Source organism: Podarcis gaigeae, assembly GCF_964106915.1.
Source record: "Podarcis gaigeae genome assembly, chromosome: 1".
In the NCBI taxonomy this organism is placed as follows: domain Eukaryota; kingdom Metazoa; phylum Chordata; class Lepidosauria; order Squamata; family Lacertidae; genus Podarcis; species Podarcis gaigeae.
In genome coordinates this window covers 40,474,348-40,495,537 of record NC_139678.1, presented here as the reverse complement: position 1 = coordinate 40,495,537, position 21,190 = coordinate 40,474,348, and the positions used below count along the sequence as shown (strand labels likewise).

General features: G+C 43.0%; 1 protein-coding gene and 1 long non-coding RNA gene across 3 annotated transcripts in view; one reads left to right on the top strand and one right to left on the bottom strand.

Moving 5' to 3' along the window:
* SPRED1 (sprouty related EVH1 domain containing 1) overlaps window positions 1-5,269 on the bottom strand; it is a 78,540-nt gene extending 73,271 nt beyond the window's left edge. The window contains exon 1 of the mRNA XM_083745084.1: window positions 4,258-5,269. Coding sequence (XP_083601210.1) covers window positions 4,258-4,289 — 32 coding nt within the window. The 5' untranslated portion in view covers window positions 4,290-5,269. The remainder of the gene's footprint in view (window positions 1-4,257) is intronic.
* A 522-nt stretch (window positions 5,270-5,791) lies between these two features.
* On the top strand, window positions 5,792-20,792 carry LOC310847725. 2 transcript variants are annotated; one of them, XR_014565975.1, is made up of 3 exons: window positions 5,792-6,387; window positions 7,592-7,678; window positions 20,659-20,792. It is a non-coding gene; the product is annotated as an uncharacterized lncRNA (long non-coding RNA). The 2 variants fall into 2 exon arrangements; XR_014565976.1 differs by lacking the exon at window positions 20,659-20,792 and adding an exon at window positions 16,268-19,020 and having other exon boundaries at window positions 7,592-9,984.
* Window positions 20,793-21,190: the final 398 nt, after the last annotated feature.

Sequence of the window (21,190 nt, the reverse complement as noted above, 5' to 3'; positions counted from 1 at the left end):
GATGTCTCCATATTGAATGAGAATCAATGCTTTTGCATGGTAGATTTTAAAGACTAAATCAGTCTTAAGAAAAGGACGATCACAGGTATGCCTTTGAATATAAGCGTCACTGGGCTTCTGTGGCATCACAACCCCCCCCCCCCCCCCGCAAATGTACAACATGCATTTTTATTTTTATTTTTGTTACAAGAAAAACTGGAACATAATAGCAAGAAGACAGCTTACTGGGCATTCAACGGCATGCGAGTATGGCCTGTAAAAGATAAACTAGTCCCAAACCAACTACTGTATAAGCAGGATTCAAAAAGGACTCCTGGTTGCAAGTCACTAAATTGCTTGATTTACCATCAGAGCCTCAGGTTTGCATACCTCCTCTCTCACTCCTCTAACAAGCATCCAACACAGGATTTTGGACCTTGCATTATAGAACTTGCCTTTCTGGCAGGTTTCATCTTGCAGGGTCAGGGAGCAACCTTACATTCAGATGTAGACAGGGTCGGTCTGTCCACTAGTTGCTTTCTGTCCAAGAGAGTGGCCAAGGCCTGGAACCAGGTGCAACCAGGGTAGAAGCCCAAGAACCAAGTAATAACCTCTGAACAGTTTCCAAGAATGATTGGGGGAAGAAAACAACCAGAGTTTCATTCTCTCAAGTAGTAGTCTAAAGAGACAATATTTGGTATCATAATGCTTGCATGAATATTACTAGCATATAGGGAACCATCATTACCTCCATTTATTTATTTTACTCAGGTGGCATTTTCTGTGTGACTCCCTTTGAAATGGCATGCTTAATAAGGGATCTGAACAAAACTATATACACATACGTTACAATTAGGCCCCATGTCAACTTATCAAGCACACTTCAGATCTGCAATCCCATGCATATAGTTACTTTCCCTAAAATGGAATTCAACAATGTTCAAAAAGTTTAAAGCCCTGACCTATTGAACTGAAACCTAGTATTTTTCTTTTAAAATGCAAATGAACATGACAAAACACAGTGTCAAGTCACATTAGAAGCAAAATATCCAACATTTACTTGCAACTTCATGTGGACAGATATCAGACTACTTTCTAATTAATGAAGTGATTAGTCACTAATATACAACTTGCCATAGTAATTTGGACCATCCAGCAAGCAACTGAAAAAGTAGGACTGCAGAAGACTTGGGAGATATGTTTCTTAAAAACAAAACAAAACATGCTAGAGAAAGATGAGGTAAACAAGACTTATATAATAAACACTTTTTCTGACAGCATACCGGGGTAACACACAAACTGGTGAGGTTTGTTGTTAAAAACTCCCGGAAAATTGAGTTGTGCATGTTCAATAACAAAACCTAACCAACGTACTGCTTTCAAAAGAGAAAAATACAATTAACAACGGTCTCGTAATATAAATGGTTGTATGCTGAACACTGCAAGTTGCTTTTTGCATATACAGTCAGACACACATAACAGAGTTAAGGCCTAACTAACTGTACTCAGTATGGACAATATGCTACACAATTCATTAGAATGCAAGGAACTTTTCAAAGTGAAAACTGCGTGAACCGATCCAAACTAGAATTACAGTATTGGTTGCCATATTTAAGCATGGATGACTGTAGCAGCAGCAGCCGCCGCCGCCGCCGCAGCAGCTGTGTACTGTATTTTCCACTATATCAAGTTCATAAAATCAACTTTTAAAAAACCCTAAGCTAATCCACACAAAGCATAGAAGATCACTTCACTTCCAAGAAGAGAAATTCAAAATGTGACTGGAGAGCCTGATGAGAACACAAGGAAGGAAAAATCGGTATGAATATGTAGATGTGTTCTAGCATTTTCTTCAGTTATGAAATTCCTGTATGATGGCGATACGAAAGATGAATTGAAGAGATGAAGAATACAATTCAAACTGACAAACACATTTTACGTTATAATCAAATGTTCTGAGGGTGTTTTTGCATCCTAACTATTGAAGAAAACATTTTCTCTTAATTAAATAAATATTCTATGTTGTCCTAAAAGCATAATCAATTGGTCTTTGTTCAAATATTTATGCTAAAGTGTCATAGAATCATGGGGTAACACAGAAATACATGCACCAAGTGGCACACAGAAATATATGCATTAACAAAGGGCTCTTCCCCAGCAATCACATTTAGGCAGATTTTGTGACTAATCTTAAGAACGTATTTCAATAATTTTACATTTGACTGGTTTTAAAATGCTTAATGAAAGTTGACTACATAATAGCCCTTTTATTGTAAAATGCAATATCTAATTAATCATCTTATTAACTTTTCTTCAATTAAAATACAGGGGCTGATTACGGTGTGAATATCAACCAGCAAGGTCTGCAAAACTGCACAAGTAAACAGGGTGAAACGTTTTGCTGCTGCTTCAGTCATAGCAGTGTTTACGTCTTAAGCCACTTTGACATAATCTTGTATTGTTTTAGAAATACTGGTAGTTTCTGATTTGCCACATTAAAAAAAGGAAGCTAGCTACTAGAAGATTCTATCCTCCACCACCCCAAAGATCCCTTAGTGACACTACAGCAGTCCTCAGATTATGGCCTCGATTTTTTTCTTTTAAAAGCACACTTCTTTTCATATTCTGGCAAGCAAGGTGGTGCTTCTGCAGATACCCTGACACAAATCTGTGCCTTTCTTTTAGAAAAACAGGTCTAATGTGAAAGTGGATCCATGTAGACACAGTGTACTGCACTGTGAATGGCCAGCCAGGTATTTTATGAATGGAGAGGATCACGTGCTCCCAGCACTTCCCCGAGCCGATATTTCCCACATAACAGTGTCAACAAGCAGAGAACAGTATTTTTCGAGACGAAAATCCAGAAAACCCTAAACCGCGAACATACTAGGCTCTTTCTACCTTCATGAAAATTTCCCATTTCTTGGAAGCCAAGTTCAGTCGAATGTCGAAGGTGGCATAGGTCTAATTATTATTTTTTATGAATGAAGACTGTGGTATGCAAATTAGAGCGATTCACAAAAAAGAAAATATGGCGGCCGCTTCCCTCTCGGTTCCACGGGCACTGCAGCACTTCATCTTACCAAGTAGCTCAATACAATGTTTTGTACTTGTTCCTGTTGCAGTTCAGGATTTGTCCTTGTTATATTATGTGATTCTGGTTTAAGAGTAAAGCCATTCATTAAAAAAGAAGCAGCAGAAGCAGAAGCCTGTTCCTTTACCGATCCATCTTAAGGAATTAAGGTTTTATATGGAGGAATGTATGCAACTGACAAGTGTTCCCTTCTCCACCAAAAACCAGTATTTCCTCCTACAATTCAAATTACTTGCTACAGGCACTGAAAAAATAATTACCGTGTGATAATTCTGCCAGAAGGATGCTTTTGCACTATAACTGAGCCACAACTATTGCAAAGTATGTTTGAGAAAATGACTAATTCGCAACTCATTCTTGCAGAAAAGAACCACCATTGACAGGGCAGGATGCAGGAGTCACAGGCAGCGTCAACATTTTTCATTCTTTAGAAGAAATGGGAAAGTTCAAGATTGTTGACATGACTACCCTGTTTCAGAAATTATATATTTCATAGCAATTTTGAAGGCTACATCCCTACAGATGTAAAAAAGAAAACATAAGCCCCCTATAGATTTAATCCAAGCCAAGCATGTTAAATATATTGATATCTTGCACGTTATATATATAAATATCTTCATTCTATTCCCCATTTAAAGAAGGGGGGAAGGGCGAAGAGTCCTAACAGCTCGTTAAAATGTATATATAAAGCTTTGGGGAAAGGTTTAACACTGTATTTACACTGACTCATCCAATTAAAATTCAGGAACAGTTTCCCTCGGGATGAAGCTCCCACTCACTACGTTCTATAGGAAACATGCAAACGAAAATAGACTTCTTTTCCCCCCACAAAACATTGCACGTAGGCCACTGGAAGTTGAGGGTCGAGGGGGGGCGGGCGGGAGGGAGACGGAGGGTCCATTTCCCCAACACACATAGCTAGGCAATTTTTTCACCATATCCTGGGTCTGCCATGACTTTTCCAAATTACCAAAACAGTCAGATTCGGGGTGGGGTGGGGGTGTTTACATATGCAGAGACACACACACACACATCAATCAGCACGTTTAAAACATATCCAGCTATGTAAGGAGCCCGAAGAGAGCAGGTCAATGAACGGAGGTGGCGGGGTAGGGGCGGGTGGGGAGAGAGAAACGCCAAGCCGAAGAGACCCCCCCGCCCCGAAGAAAAGCCGAGCAACTTACTCGTTGTTAGAATTCGCCGTCTCTTCGCTCATTTTTTCCTCACCGTGATCCGATCCGGGGATGGAGCAGCACCGACGCAGCCAGGGCGCAGCAGGAGCTCACCAGAAACCTCACCATTGTTAAACCCCACCGATGCCCCCCCTGCACACCCTTCCGCCAGAATGGCCTCAATCCTTGAGGTGGGTCCCCTCCGAAAGCAGCAGCAGCAGCAGCCTTCCCCGCCTCTTCTTCGCACGGAAACCGAGGGATCCTGTTCGGCCGAGAGTTGGGACTGATTTCTGCTTTGGCGGCGGCAGCAATCGAAGCTCTTTCTGGTCTTTTTCACCGGGCGGCTGGCGGCGGCGGCGTCTCGGCTGCAAGCGAGGCTCCCTAGCCGTGTCCTTGTGCCGCATCGGCACCAGGAGCCCACATCTCCCGCTGCTGCTACAGCAGCAGCTCCTCCTCAAGCCTGGCCTCCTGGCTTCACCCCCCTCCCCTCGTCCCCACGAGTAGGTCCCCCCGCTCCCCGCCGCGTCCCTTCCTCGCTGCCAAACCCCCGGGGCAGGACGGAAAAGCACCGCGGCAGAAATTCCTCCGGACGCCCGCAGCAGCGTCTGCAAACCCGATTTTTTACAAAAAAAGGGGGGGGGAGCAGGCGGCTCAAGTCCGACTACCCAGCCAACAAGCAGAGGCAGCACTGAGGGAAACTAATTCAGCCCCAGGCAGGCGAAAAGGAGAGGGAGGGAAAGAGGGAGGAAGAGGAGGAGGAGGAGGAGGAGGGAGGGGGGAGTTTGAAAGCAGCCCGGAGGTTAGAAAAGGGGAGGGGAGGATGCGTCACGGCTGGTGGCGCTGGAGGAGGAGGAAAGAGGAGAAGCCGAGAGGAGAAGTAGGAAGAGCTCGTCCTTCTCCTCCTCCGCCACCAGCCCTGGCACCCCGCCCTCTCCCCAACCCAGAAGGCGAGCAAGTTCAGGAGCTGCTCCCCAGGCCCACCCGGAGCAGCGACAGCCCCCGAGCATCTCTCTGCGCCCCCCTTCCTCCTCTGGCTGGAAAACTGGGCGGAAGCGTTGACTTCACGCTCCTTCCGCCGCCAACTCTCCGAGGCGACGGACGGGAAAGGAGACCCCGGGCACTTGGGAAGCGCCTCCGTCCGAAGGAGCCGCCGAAGGGCGCAGAACTTTTTTTTTTTGCCACGGGGCTGGGGAAGGGCGGAGAAGCGCCCCCCCCCCACACAGGCAGGCTACGTCGCCTTCTCTCGCGCTGCTCTTTGCACGCGGCTGGCGCCCCGAGCCCCTGCACTCAGAGGAGCACGGCTGCCAAGGGCCCCGATTCCCTCCCCTCTGGGAAGCCCAACAGCACAAACTTGCTTTTCCTTCGCGCGCTTCAAGGCGGGGGGGGGGGTGTTTCCTTTGGCTGCTCATTCGCCGCCCCTTTGCACAATAAAAACCCCGGGTTGTGGCGCAAAGGGATTTTATTATGGAGGCCACGCAAAGCTGTCTTTCTGCTCGAGACTGGCTGGTCACCCGAGGAAGCGGGTTCGTCCCAGTGGAGCAAAACCAAGTTGGTTCTCGGGTGGTTCGCTTTCCCACGCCGTGCCTAGAAAGAAAGAGGCTCTTGCTACCGAGGCCCTGAAGTCTCTCATGCCTCTCCTAAGGAGTCGCTCTTTTTATTTTTTTGGCTGGGCTACTTCCAAGGAACAGGAGGGAGGGGAAGAGACTAAATGACCACATTCCCAGCCCGCCATGCAAAAATAGTTTCCCGAAAGTAGTTCCCTCGCTCGCTTATTTTCAAAGAGTTGCGAGTGTCTCGCACGCGCACCGCGGAGGGATACGCGGAGTTGTGCACAAGGCCACACGCGCGGGGAGGGGAGCGAGGAGAGTTAGGCGCGAGGGCCGGAGAGCCAGCCCCGCTGCAGAAGAGAGGGAAGCAGTTGGAGCCTGCACGGTGCAAGGCGCGTGCGTTTCCCTCCGTCCCGCGAAGTTGGCTTTCCCCGTGGCCGCCTCCTCTTCCTCTTCTGCAAAGGAAGGGCTGGCGCGCTCCGCTTTTAGCACCCTCCGGGCACGAGGCGTGCAGCTGCTTACGCACGCTCCGTTCTAGAACTCCGCGCGGTGGAAGCCGCGGGCGGCGGACTCGCTTCGCGTTCGCAGCCTTACGGTAGAAGGTTGCATTGCTTTGAAAGAAAGGAAGAAAGAGAAAAAAGCTTTGCATTGTTGCACCTATTGAAGAGAGGAATATGTGGGGGTGATTGCAATAACCCACCCAAGGTCTGACTCCTGTGAAAATCCTGCCCTTTTTTCTGGCGGGGAAAGGGGGAGCAAGGCCTTGTTGTGATTACATCCTTTCTCCCTGCGAGGATTTGATTCCTTAGGCATGCATTCCTCTCTTGCCAGCGTTGCAGTAGTTGTTCACCGATATTTCTTTGCCTCCCCCCACCCTCCACTAGTTAAGGTGGCAATCTTAGCTGTTTAAGGTGCCACTAAACTATTGTTTGTACTGCAGCAGGTAATTAACCTGACTACCCCTCTGGTAATTGTTAGATTTTATAAAGGGATGAAATTGTTAATTTAAATGTAGCAGTTGCAAGAGTGGTAGCTGCGTTAATCAGTTGCATGTTCACAATGCGGCGGTCGTTTCATACAAGGGTCCCTTCGAAGTGGCAGCCCCAATCTGTGGTTTGAATCATCAGCACATAGCAAAAGGGTGACATTAAGTTGTTCCATTGTGCTTCAGATGCTGCTTCCTTGTGTCGCACCAGGAATCCCAAAAGCAGCATCCGATGTACCATCTTTGCAAGAAAGGCAGTACCAAAGGGGCTTAAGTGAATTCTTAAGACACTCCTATAATCTGGCCTGTCTCATTGCTTTTGTTGACATCACTTTTTTGTGACGATGGTAATGGGGGCAGCACAAGTCAGAAGTAAGTCCTATTACACTGGGGAACTGGAGTCCTTATAAGTGTGTGTAGGATATACAGTGGTACCTCAGGTTACATACGCTTCAGGTTACAGACTCTGCTAACCCAGAAATAGTGCTTCAGGTTAAGAACTTTGCTTCGGGATGAGAACAGAAATCGTGGTCCGGCGGCAGCAGGAGGCCCCATTAGCTAAAGTGGTGCTTCAGGTTAAGAACAGTTTCAGGTTAAGTATGGACCTCCAGAACGAATTAAGTACTTAACCTGAGGCACCACTGTAATAGCATCCCGAAACTGTTGCTACTTTCATAATGCAGAACCTGCACTTGAGAGGCACATTGATAGTGATCAGCCACACTTGCCTTTGATCCCTCCCCTCCTCCGCCCCCTCCTTTTATGTCCCTTTGGAATTTACATCACTCTTAAAGAATTCCCTGCAGCCTTTCAGGTGTGAAGATGGAACTGCACAGCCCCTTCCTGTGAAGAACTGGCCCCTCCTAATCCTCTTCATCTCATTGGGCAAGCTCTGCAGAGGGTAAGACTGCAGGTTGTAAACTGTGCAGTGGCTTAAGCATGTGGTGAAGGGAAACAAAAGCTGCAAAAGCAAGCACCTACATAGCAACACTGACAAGACATCCTTACAGTGTTGCTGGCAACCTTATTCCTGCACACCAATCATGAAGTTTCCACCTGAAGACATCCTTAAATTAGCCATTCAGACAGCCAGAAAGAGATCTGCACACATTCCGCAGCACAGACCACTTAATACAAACTATGGTCACAAACTCCACAACTCCCAGTGCGGTGTCAGTTTCTGCAAACTCTTGATTGCTGTCACATTGCAAACGTTGGTGAGAGATCCTCGGCCTTCAGGACAGTATCTGCCATTAGTTTCCTTGATGAGACCTACGATCATCTTGGAGTAATAGTATGCCCACCAGTCTAAGAAAGCCTGCCATGGAATTAATTCCACTGGTAATGTAAAGCAGCAGACAGCTTCAGGCTAAGGAACAGTGGGTTGATTCCAAGATAGTGCTAAGGCAATTGTTTCATCATCACAAAGATTTCTGCTTGTGTCACAGAATGTTCTCTCTTCCCCCATTCACCTTTTAGAACTGTTCTAGGGGTTCCTCCAGCCCTCTGGAACAGATTTGAGGAGGGCATGGGGTAGAGAAGGAGGATAGGGGATAAAGTCCCATTTCACAAGTGGAAATCCTTGTACTGACAGGACTCATTAGTAGAATGTCTCCAAATGAATAGAATGTAAAAGGGACACTTACGATGATTGTTTACCATATTGATTAATGGCTGCAATCCAACACATAGTTTAGCTCCTAAACTCCCAGTGAACTTGCTGAGATTTAAGCATCCTAACTATATGCAGACTTGCAGCCTTAGCATTCCTTCTCATTTTCTGTAGTCACAATCCTTTGGCTGGCAAAACAGAGGTCATTGCCCAGATCCTGCTAATAAGGGATTTAGCTGGACTGAGCTGCTTATATTAGCACTTCAGCAATATCTGATCTTGTTAATTTCTAAATGAGAATCCACATATAAATGTCAGATGGAGAAAATACTTTCTGGGCATAACAGAAGTGTGTACTTAAACTAAATTGGTTTTCTAACAAATCTCATAAACAGATTTCTACCAGATCTATGTGTTGGGAAAGGGAGGAACTGCATTATTGACTAGATACACTAATTTCTGCAAATGATTCTAAACAACTGATGTTTAAAAGTAAATTGACATTTATATATGTATTTATTTAAACAAGTTATACCCTACCCTTTAGTTGAAATCACAATACTCAGGATGGCTTGCTAAAAATTAAAAATTGCACTCCCTAATCATCATCATCAAATAAAACACTAAAAGTTACCAAGGTAAAAAATATCACACCATAGAGTAGCCTCCACCAAAATTCTTAAGCTCAGCAGGCCAAAAGCTTGCCAGAACATAAATATCTTGACTAAGCATTAAAAAACCAATAATACTTGCAATAACATCTATGTCAGACATGACAAACTCATAACATAAGACTCTTGCAGCAGATGGTTAAATGCATCACTTCAAACAGAAGCAGCAGACACAGAGAAGCGATTAGTATCAGGAACTGTTGGGGATGTGTAGATTTAAACCTTTCTTCCTGTGCCATGATTCTGGCAACTCCCCCCACCTTAGTTGTCACTCCCTTTGGAGGGCCTCTCCCACTGACTGTAAAAACCGGAATGCTTAATACGCATACAGTGGTACCTCGGGTTACAGACGCTTCAGGTTACAGACTCCGCTAACCCAGAAATAGTATCTCGGGTTAAGAACTTTGCTTCAGGATGAGAACAGAAATTGTGCTCTGGCGGTGCGGCGGCAGCTGGAGGCCCCATTAGCTAAAGTGGTGCTTTAGGTTAAGAACAGTTTCAGGTTAAGTACGGACCTCCGGAACGAATTAAGTACTTAACCTGAGGTACCACTATATCTTGTAAAATCTTTGCACCACACAGTCATCCAGAGTCTTCCACAATGTCTCATATATATATATTATCTTACCCTTCCAGCTCAGTATAGTTTACATAGTTCTCTGCCACCCTTTGCGTACTTAGGGGATTTTTAATTATTATTTGTTTTAAGGGTTTATACTGATCATTCAATCCAGTGATTACAGACTGATGGAAAGTATGGAAGAAAGGATGAAAGAGAGAGAGAAAGCCACACACCCCAAAGCACACATATACAACATAGCATCCAAAACACACCTTGCATTTGGCAGTTGAGGCTGTATGTTCTTTCTAGGTGAGGTATAGCTCAGTGGTTGAACACATATTTTGCATATGAAAAGTCCTAGAGTTCATTTTTTTAAAAATATTTTTTAATGCTTTTTAAAAATACAGAAATACAGAAAAAAATAATAAAGAATGGTTATAAGAAAATAGAGTAGAAGAATAACAAATTTCCATATTCTTTTTCCATCCAATCTATAGGACTTCCCCACATCCTCCGAACCCTGCGTTCCCTGTCTTATAGAGCATCAGCAATTTGTTAACTTATTTCAAAACTTATTGTAACTTCCATTTTATCATGTTCCCTAATTTCAATTTTACTGTAACCCAATTCTTATATGCTTTGTATTAAACACAATAAAGTTGTTTCATTATTTTACCTCTAAATTCTTGTGTCTTAATTTTCATTTCATTAACTTAAATTTGCTGAAGCTAGAGTTTCCTGAAAGGTGCATTTTTTAACATTCATACAGCTTATAGTGTTTTTTCAAATAGTCCTTAAACTTTTCCCAGTCCTCCTCAATTGTTTCTTCTCCCACGTCTCGGATTCTGCCAGTCATTTCAGCCAATTCCATATAGTCCATCAACTGCGATTGCCATTCCTCCAGCGTGGGTAAATCTTGTGTCTTCCAATATTTTGCAATCAGGATCCTTGCTGCTGTGGTAGCATACATGAAAAAGGTTCTGTCCTTCTTAAGCACTCTCTGGTCCACCATGCCCAGAAGGAAGGCCTCTGGTTTCTTAGGTAAGGTAAATCTCAGTACCTTTTTTAGTTCATTATGGATCATTTCCCAGAAGGCCTTCACTTTCGGGCAGGTCCACCAGAGATGAAAGAATGTCCCTTCCGCCTCTCCACATTTCCAACATTTGTTGTCAGACAGATGATATATCTTAGCTAACTTGACTGGGGTCATGTACCACCGGTATACCATTTTCATAATATTTTCCTTCAAGGCAGTGCATGCCGTAAATTTCAAACCGGTGTTCCATAACCTTTCCCAGTCTGCAAACATAATGTTATGCCCCACATCCTGAGCCCATTTTATCATAGCGGATTTGACTGTCTCATCCTGTGTATTCCACTTAAGCAGCAAGTTATACATTCTCGAAAGTAGCTTACTTTTTGGCTCTAACAATTCAGTCTCTAGTTTCGATTTTTCCACCTGGAATCCAACTTTTTTATCTATTTTAAATACCTCTTGAATTTGCGCATAGTGCAGCCAGTCTCGTACCTTAGTTTTCAATTTCTCCAAGCTTAGCAACCTCCAATTGTCTCCAGTTTTTTCGATTATTTCCCAATATTTAGGCCAATGGGCCTCCATGTTAAGTCTCTTACGTGCCTTGGCCTCCACCGGTGAGAGCCACCTCGGAGTCTTACTCTCCAATAAGTCTTTATATTTTATCCAGACCCTCCAAATTGCTCTTCTGACAATATGGTTTTTAAACAATTTGTGCACTTTAACCTTGTCATACCACAAATATGCATGCCACCCAAACGCATTGTCAAACCCTTCCAGATCTAGGACGTCAGTGTTCTCCAATAAAATCCAATCTTTCAACCAGCAGAAGGCTGCAGATTCATAATATAGCCTCAAGTCTGGCAGGGCAAATCCCCCTCTTTCTTTCGCATCAGTTAATATTTTAAACTTTATTCGGGGCTTTTTGCCCTGCCAAACAAACTTAGAAATATCCTTCTGCCACTTTCCAAAACATTCCACCTTGTCCACGATCTGTAGGGCCTGAAACAAAAATAACATTTTCGGCAATACATTCATCTTTACAGCAGCTATTCGGCCTAACAAGGAAAGTTTCAATCTTGACCATGTTTCCAAATCTCTTTTGATTTCTGACCAACATTTCTCATAGTTATCTTTAAACAAATTCAAATTTTTGGAGGTCAGGTACACCCCTAGGTATTTTACTTTTTTAACCACATTCAACTCCGTTTCTTTAGAGAACTCATCTGTTTCTGTAACTGTCAAATTTTTTGCTAAAACCTTGGTTTTTTGCTTATTTAACTTAAACCCCGCCACCCGACCAAAATCAGAAATTAATTCTAATACTCTTTTAGTACTGGAGACTGGTTCCTGTAATGTTAATACCAAGTCATCTGCAAATGCTTTCAATTTATATTGTTTCACTCCGACCTCAATTCCCTGAACCAACCGGTCCTTTCTAATCATGTTTAGCAACACCTCCAGAACTGAAATGAACAATAGGGGGGATAGGGGGCACCCCTGACGTGTCCCTTTTTCAATTTTGAACTCCTCTGTCACCACATTGTTTACTATCAATTTAGCTTTTTGTTCTGTGTAGATTGCTTCTATACCATTTTCGAACCCCCGCCCCACTCCCATCCCTTCCAAATTTTTCTTCATAAACATCCAAGAAATATTATCAAAGGCCTTCTCTGCATCAATAAAAATTAAAATCGCTCTGGTATTAAGATTTGTTTGTAGAAGTTCCAAAATGTCAATAATGTTTCTTGTGTTATCAAACAAATGCCTACCAGGGAGAAAGCCAGCCTGGTCCTTATGAATCACTTCATTTAGTACTTTTTTAAGTCTACTTGCCAAAATATCGGCAAAAATTTTATAATCCACATTTAGGAGTGAAATGGGGCGGTAATTCTTAAGTTGAGTCTTTTCAGTTTCTAATTTAGGTATCAATGTGATGAAAGCTTCTTTCCACGTTTCCGGTGCCTTCCTTCCCTCCATTATCTGGTTACAAACCTCCATCAAGGGTTGTATCAAATAGTCCTTTAAAACTTTATAATATTTGGAGGTTAAGCCGTCAGGGCCTGGAGACTTGCCAAGTTGAAGATTTTGGATGGCACTTTCAATTTCTTGCTGTGTAATGTTACAGTTCAGGTTTGTTCTCATTTCCAGGGGTATTTTTTGTAATCCATTAGTTTTAAGAAACTGATCCACCTCTGAAGCTTTTTGCGGCCCTTGTGAATAAAGTTCTTTGAAGTACCTCTGGAAGCACTTTCTAATTTCCTGGGTTTCTGAACCATTCTCCCTTCAATCTCTAGATTTGTAACTGTATTAAGCTTTTGTCTCTTTTTCAACTGCCAGGCTAGCAGTTTCCCACACTTATTCGCCGATTCAAAGGATCTTTGTTTCATTTGTTTAATTTTCCATTCCACCTCCTGATTTATCAATTTTGAATATTGCGCCTGGAAAAATTTCACTTCTCTTAACACATCCTTCGATTTAGGCCTAGATCTTAATTTTTTCTCTCCTTCTCTTATTTTCTCCAATATCTTCTCCTTCTTTTCATTCCAGAGCCTTTTCTTAATCGTGTTTTGTTGTATTAGAAACCCCCTCATAACTGCCTTACTTGCGTCCCAGATTGTTCTTTTTTCCACGGTGGTATTCAAATTTATCTCAAAATAGTCCTTTAAAGTTTTTTGGGCCTTTTTCACAATCTCCTGATCTCTTAATAAAGTGTCATTCATTTTCCATCTAAAGGAACCGGTTGTATTAAGTCTCAATTCCACTTTCAAAGCATTATGGTCGGAGCAGGTTTTTGGGCAGATTTCCACTTTTCTAGTCTTAGGTGCCAGTCCTCTAGTTGTCCAGATTTGGTCGATTCGTGTCCATGTCAGATGAGCTTCAGAAAAGAAAGTCCCTTCTTTCCCTAGAGGGTTCTTAACCCTCCAAATGTCAACTAAGTCCATATTGTCTGTCATTTCAAAAAAAGTTTTGGGTAGTCTGCCGTCTTTCGATATGTTGACACTTTGTGACTTATCCATATTTACAGACACAACCCCATTCATATCACCCAGCATAATGATGTTACTATAGTCCAAGTAATCCAGCATAGTCTCGTGCAGCTTCCTGAAAAATTCCGATTTTCCCTCATTTGGAGCATATATTCCTAATATCAAAAATTTTTCTCCTTGTGTCTGTATTTCAATCGCCAAAATTCGACCATGTTCATCTTTAAATAAAAGTTTCGGTGACAGGCTCTCCTTTGCGTATATCACCACTCCTCTCTTCTTAACTTTGTCCGAAGAAATAAATTCTTGGCCTAATCTTTTATTAATTAACACTTTTCTATGGAGCCTTGTCACATGTGTTTCCTGTAGGCAGATAACGTCCAGTTGTTCCTTTTTCAAGATGTGAAAGACTTTTCTTCTTTTTTCCGGGGAATTTCCGCCATTTATATTCCAACTAAGAAGCTGCAGAGACATCCTGAATCAATTGACGGGTTCTACAATGGGGTATCTAAGCTTCCCCCCGATCCCGGAGGAGGTAGTGCTGGTCCTGATCCAGGTGGTATAACTCTTGGAGGTGGTCCCGGTGGTGGTGGAGGCCAAGATGCTGCAGCTCCTTTTTGCAGGTCCTCCTCGTGGTCGTGTAGGAACTTCTGCTGGTCTTCAGGTGATTTAATCTTTATTTTCCTTCCTTTGTAAGTAAATGAAAGTCCTTGTGGGAACTCCCACCTATAAGGAATTCCGTTGTGTCTCAACAATTTGGTCAGATCTATATAGGTAGTCCTAAGTTCCAAGAGATATTTGGGTATATCTCTGTAAATTTCGGCCTTTTTGCCTTCTATCTCCAAAGATTTCTTAAAATGTAGGCCTAATATCTTATCCCTTTCTTCTCTTGATCTCAGAGCAACTAAGCAGTCTCTGGGCTTGTCTTTCTTTACTGATTTTCCCAGTCTAAAGGCTGTCACGATTTTAAAGTCCTTTTCTTCCTCAATTCCCCAGAATTTGGAGAACAAAAGTGTCAAAAATCCCTCTAGATTATTTTGCCCCAGTTCCGGGATAGCCCTTATCCTGAGATTACTTTCTTTACTTTTCAATTCAACCAATGACAGGTAGGCTTGTTGTTCCCCTACCTGCCTTTTCAAAGGTCTTACTTCTCCTTTAATTTCATCAACCTTTAAGTTCGCCTGTTCTGCTTTTTGATTGGCTTCCACAGCTAATTTGTAGTTTTCTGCCGTAACTCCTTGCAATTTCTCAATTGCCTGAGTGTGCTGCGAAACCTGTTCAGTTAATTTGCCAATAGAGGATGTAGCTTGGTCAATCTTTGATGTTTGATTGTCCACTTTTTGATTTAAAACTGCCAATTGTTCCAAAATTTGTTTCAAAACTGTTTCAGATCCTCCAGTTGCCATATCTTCTGCAGCAGGCTGCACTAGTTCCACCTCCTGTGCTGTCAGCACAGTTGGGACAGATGATCTGCGGTGATGAGTTAAAGTTGTTTGCAAAAGTTGCCCAGATTTTTTCTCTTTTTCTTTATCTTTGGCTTTAGCTGCTCTTGTTCTCCCTGTGCCGCTCATTCCACACCTGCCTCTGTTCAAGGTCAGATGATCTTTTGTCCCATGGGAAAGACAAGTCCCAAGTATAAACAAATTAAACCACAAAAAGTTTCAATAAAGCTCAATTCCCATGCCACTATACTTCCACAGTCCTATAGGGGGAGTATTTCAAAGTTTCAAAAAAGAAAGGAACTTTCAAAAAAGAAAGGAATTTTCCGCCATTGAAGTTCCTCTATTCCCCACGTTAAGTTTTGTAGTTCCCAAACACAAAAGGAAGGTTTCCAGAACTTCTGATCTCTTAAAATCCAGCCACAAGGTATCAATATAGGTCCATGCAACAATGTTTAATGTTAATGTCTCAGTCTATGCAACAATTTCAATCTCTGCAACAATGTCGTCAGTTTGACAGCAGTTTGACAGTTCTTTTTCTATGCACTGGCAGCCCGATGACGGGGTTATCTCTTTCAACCCCTTTTAGCCCAAAGATAGGAGGATAGTTCCAAAGAATAAAAGTCTATAAATCACACAGTTCTTTCCCTTTTATCTTCAAAATGCAGAGTCTATCAATGCACCCTTTCTTCTACTTTTACAGTCCCTTTTTAGATACTTCAGCTCGTTTCCGAGCCCTTGCTTTGATCTAATTAGCAGAGTCGGGAGGCGGACTTCCTGTTACTCGCCTCCCGTTTTCAGCCGAATTTCTTCAATTTAAGTTAAAAATTTAGGTCCCTTACTCACGGGTATGTTGCTCCAATTCCGATAATTTCAAGAAGAAAGGTCAGCGCTCATCAGCAGCAGCAGCGCGGCTTTGCTTCCACGAAAAGAGCGATGAACTCACAGCGCCGCTCCCCCTTTCACGTTCCGGAGCCTCTTACGAGGCTCCTTCCCCGCTTCTGGGGGGGCTCCAGGCGCCCGCCGAGTCCCACGGCCGCAGGCTCGCTCTGCCTGCGGTTTTTCTTGATGGGTCTCCGCTTTGCCGCAGCGGACGACCCTTTTTCGCGGAGCCCCTCTTCACAGCGCGAAGAGGACCGCCATTGCTGTTTCGCGCCGCCTCCGGAAGTCCTGAAAAGTCCTAGAGTTCAATCCCTGGTATCTTCAAATAGAGCTAGGAAAAGACTCCTCTCTGACAGTAGCCACTTCTAGTCATTGTTGACAATGCTGAGCTAAATGGACCAGTGATCCTACTTGGCTTCTGATGGTCCTTGCTGGCAGGGATGGTGCGAGGAGCAATCTGTCTGCCACTGTTCCTTCTCTGGTTGATGTACGATGACAGATCTCTTGGTAAACCTTTGTCTTCTGCTTTTCTCTCTCATATTTTTAATGGTTGTACTGGCAGAGTAGCCAAACCTTGGAGTGGCAAAGTAGAGTCGCTGGGCATTACTTTCCACAGGAAAAAGCAGGTATTCCTGGGCAAACCAGCAGGGCAAATGGAAAATGGTTTGGACCCATGTCTAGAAAGCACAAGGCGAGCAGAAAACTCCATGCCCATGTTGGCTACTCATTTATATTCTTCCTTTGTGATTTGCCCCTTCTTCTATTTCCTATACATGTCGCATTTAAATCTTCACTCATCTGAAAGCTCCTAACACAGCCACACCAGTTTCTTTAGATGCTTCCCACTTCTATTTCTTAGAAGGCAATTCAGTACCTCACATTTAGGAAACTCATCCGTCATGAACTCCCTGTTATTTGTCTGTAAGCCTCCACTCAAATAATTTAAAGATTTTTAGGTTTCCTAAAACCGAAAACGTCCATTTAGGAACGTTTATGGCACAATAAAGATGTATTTAGATCAAGAGAAATGAATGAGGATGTATGCAACTGGGGGGAAACTATTTACAGAGACAGTTCTTTGAGGGAAACAATGCATCTGTAGCAAGGTGGGAGGACTTACATAAGGAAGGCTGTTTAGGGACACCGTTAATAAAGTCACAAATGACATGTGGGTTTGTTTTATTTTTTTCACGAAGAAGGTATAACCAAGATTGGAGGAGGGAAGAAGCAATTTGATACCCATTGCTTTAACATTTTTGTTTTTATTGGGGGGGGGAGCTTTAAAGCAATTTGCAAAATATTTAGAAACATTCCCTTCTTTTTTGCTAAAAGAAAAGAGAATGCACGGTGATGGCAAAAGGATGTGTTGATCAGATCCAAGGCAACTGACCATGGAGGATAATGTACTTGCTACCTTCTGTGGCAACGAGGTTAGAAAAAGGGAATTGCAGCCTAGAGATGACAAACTGGGAGGAAGCACTCAAACCATAAGTTTCCGGCCTTTGTGACTTATCCCAACAATATCAAAATAAGCTCCAATAAACAAGAGGGGAAGACTCGAGAACAACGGAAGCAGATCTCAGAACACTCCAGGCAGCTTTTGGAAGGCACAGCCCATAGAATGATTCCTGCTACTCCTCAGAAGAGGAGGAGACAAGTAGTGGTGATAGGTGACTCCCTTCTGAGGGGAACAGAGGCAGTAGTCTGTGGAGGAAACAGGATGTCACAGGAGGTCTGCTGTCTTCCGGGTGCAACGATTCACGATGTGATGGAGAAGTTGCCAAGTCTTATAAACCCCACTGACCACTACCCCTTATTTCTGATCCATGCGGGTACAATGATACTGCCACACATAGACTGCAACACAGCAAGGGACAATGAGACACTGGGCAGGGAGCTGAAGAGACTTGGGGCACTGGTAGTCTTTTCATCACTCCTCCTTGTTGAGAGTTGTGGCCCAAGAAAAGAGGAAAATACTTGAGATAAACCACTGGCTGCACAGGTGGTGTCTTCAGGAAGGAGTTGGCTTCTTGGATCGTGGTCTCCGCTTCCTTGAGGGAGAATGTGCTGCCAAACCTCCCTTGGCCAATGGGGACAGCAGCCCCAAACACCCTCTCCTTGCTTGCCAGCAACCTCACCTTTTGATATTGTGGGTCACCCAGAGAAGAGGGCTGGTAGGTCATCTCAGTAACTGGGTCAATTTGAGGGGCTGGAAGCCGGGACAGACTATGATAATATGGTGCCCTGAGTGACACCAAAAATTGGCACACCCAAAATATTTGTTATTTTCACAATAATTCATTTTTGTACAGTTGCTTTTTTATGGATCTTCTCAATAGGTACCCATATAATACAGGTATTAGTATTATTATTTTATTTTGTGGGAACCACCCACACTGCTCTAAATCTGGTATTGCTGGAAGATTTCTGCAGAATTATCTGTCATTTGTATGAATAAAAAGTGGCAATCTGACATAAGCATCAATCCTTTGCATACATACCTGGAAACAAATCCAAGATGGATTAACGTCTTAGCAAATTTGCATAGAACTGGTCTGAGGGTACTACCAGAATGAATGACCTGATAGTGTCATGTTTGATGAATCAGCATGCTTGACACATGGAATCCATGTGGGCTGCAATTTAAAGGGATAAGGGCATCAAGAGAGGACAGCCCAGCAACTATGCTACAAAAATAGAAGCAGTGCTACCAATGTCTGCTGCCACCTTGGGTTGCCAACTGCCCCTGGTAAAACTGCCCCTGTGCCTTAAACAGCTGCTTGATCGGCAGACAAAGTGTTGAGGACGTTGAGATTACCATTTCTTTAAAAGTATCATGTTTTAATCTAGATGCTCTTAGGTAAGATGTGCAATTTTAAAAGGGGGGACTGACAAAAGTTGTATAAGCTGTCTTTTTGAATGTCCTGCTGGGCTGCGTCAGCAGTGCAATGGGAAGATTTTTGTTGTTCTTCAGTTTCCTGTTCCGTTTATCCCCCTCTTCCTCAAAACAATTTCCTTCCTAATAAAAGGAATGTGCTGGTGCTGCTGTAGTTCTGACACATGTTGTTCAACTTTTCATTTGTTGGCTTGGGCAATGCTGACTGTTATGGTTTCAACTTTTTTTTTTTTTAACTGCTGGCTATATTGGAAAGCTTTGGATTTTATTCTTACTCATTATTTTGTAGTTCCATTTTTGTACAGTGCCCGGAAAGAGTAACTTTAAAAAATTAAACATAGGTATTTTCAAGTAAAATAAAAACTGCATTGGAATCAGTGACAGGAAAAATAGGAAAATACATATGCCAGCTCCACTACTGGTGTTTGTCCCCGTTCCCCATCTCCCACCCACCCACATTTTGGGGAACTGCTGGAATGGGAACCTTTCCCCTGATCTCCAGGCAGGCCTTTACCGACATAGACATTTCTATGCAGTAGGACAACAGCTTCCGAGTTGTGTCCAGGAAGAGCTATCATGAAGTCACATCTCCCTTCTGATTAAGGACCCCTCTCAACCCTGAGAGAGGCAGACCCAAAACGTCCTATGGCCTCTTGAGAGCCCTCCAAGAAACATTAGAATTGTAGCCATGGTTTATTTTCCCCCTTTCTATTTTTCTTTACAGCTTCCTCCTGTACAGCGTTAGGTGTACCTGAGCCCACTGAAATGCCTAATTCTGCAAAGGCCGAAGCTGTTAGTGCGATCTTTTAAAAGTATATTGTTTATGTACATTGGTACGTCAGGTTAAGTACTTAATTCGTTCCGGAGGTCTGTTCATAACCTGAAACTGTTCTTAACCTGAAGCACCACTTTAGCTAATGTGGCCGCGCCGCCGGAGCACGATTTCTGTTCTCATCCTGAAGCAAAGTTCTTAACCTGAGGTAATATTTCTGGGTTAGCGGAGTCTGTAACCTGAAGCGTATGTAACCTGAGGTACCACTGTAAAACAAAAGGGGGAAAATCGGTCCTGTATAAATAAGACAAATAACAGGATTTTTTTGTGATTAGACATTTCCTGTCATTTGAAAACATGCCTTCAGGTATACGTACATGTTAAAGTCAAGCAGGTTTGGCTGATCAGGAGTTGTTGTTTTTTCCTGTCCTGGTGCTTTACTGAACGAGGGCTTAGTCAAGTGCAGCAGTTACATTCCTCATGCCAGGAAAAGGCAAATACTGAAGTATATTGAAACTTGATAGCAATGCAGTAATAGCCAGACGTGCCCAATCATTGCAACTTGGTTCTTAATGAAAAGGGTGCTTTTTAAATGCACAGTTTAAACCATCGCTCTCCATTCAACTATCTGTGCAAAATCATTTAAAAATAAAAATCCCTTGTCACCAGTTCCATTCATTGTTGCAGTTTTCAAATGTATTGGTTCTTTGTCCTTTTCTAGTGTATGGATTGCAACTGTCACTGAGTTACACAGCTTGCTTTAGGCCCATAGCCAATGTGATTACAGCAACAACCTCTCAACCAGTGAGAGAGAGAGAGAGAGAGAGAGAGAGAGAGAGAGAGAGAGAGAAGAAAATAAGGTAGTCTTTAGGCCCACTAGAGACAAGATCTGTGCACCAGGCTGACAATGTTAAATAAATGTTTAACAATGTCAAATGAAAAGAAACCAGCGAAACCACTGGCTATTCAAAGCTGTCACAAGCTAATTGGGGTCCTTGAAGCATTTTTTTATTTTTATTTTTTGCAGCAAACTGAAAATAATAACCATCCATGCCATCGATGGTGTGACAGGAACTCTGGGCTATGAGCCTCTCAGCAAATGTTATCAGCAGAAATACTCCCCTGTCTTGAATGGATTTGCAAATTCATTTATTCTAAATAAAATGAATGCAACCTGTTTGGCAAGCTGTTGTTTTTGTTATAAAGTTACTCTAATTGTTCAGGAAAAAAAAATATCCAGAGGGTAGGATAAGGTGTTATGGGTCAATGAAAAAGACGCAGTTATATGTAGCTGTTTATGCCAAACGAGAAACAAATAGTCGTTTTATCTGCATTATTATTGTTTATCACTTCCATAGGATCAATTAGTTCAGAGGAGTTTGGGCCCATATGTAACACTATCCTCAGTGCTATGTTACAAAATAATTTGCTCCCATTTTATAGATGGTAAACTGATGCTGAGAGGAAATACGTTGCCTAAGGCCTCCTGGTAAGATTGTTGCTCAGTTGGGTAACAAATCACCTCATTTTAACCAGTCAGTGGAATGGATGCTGTGGAC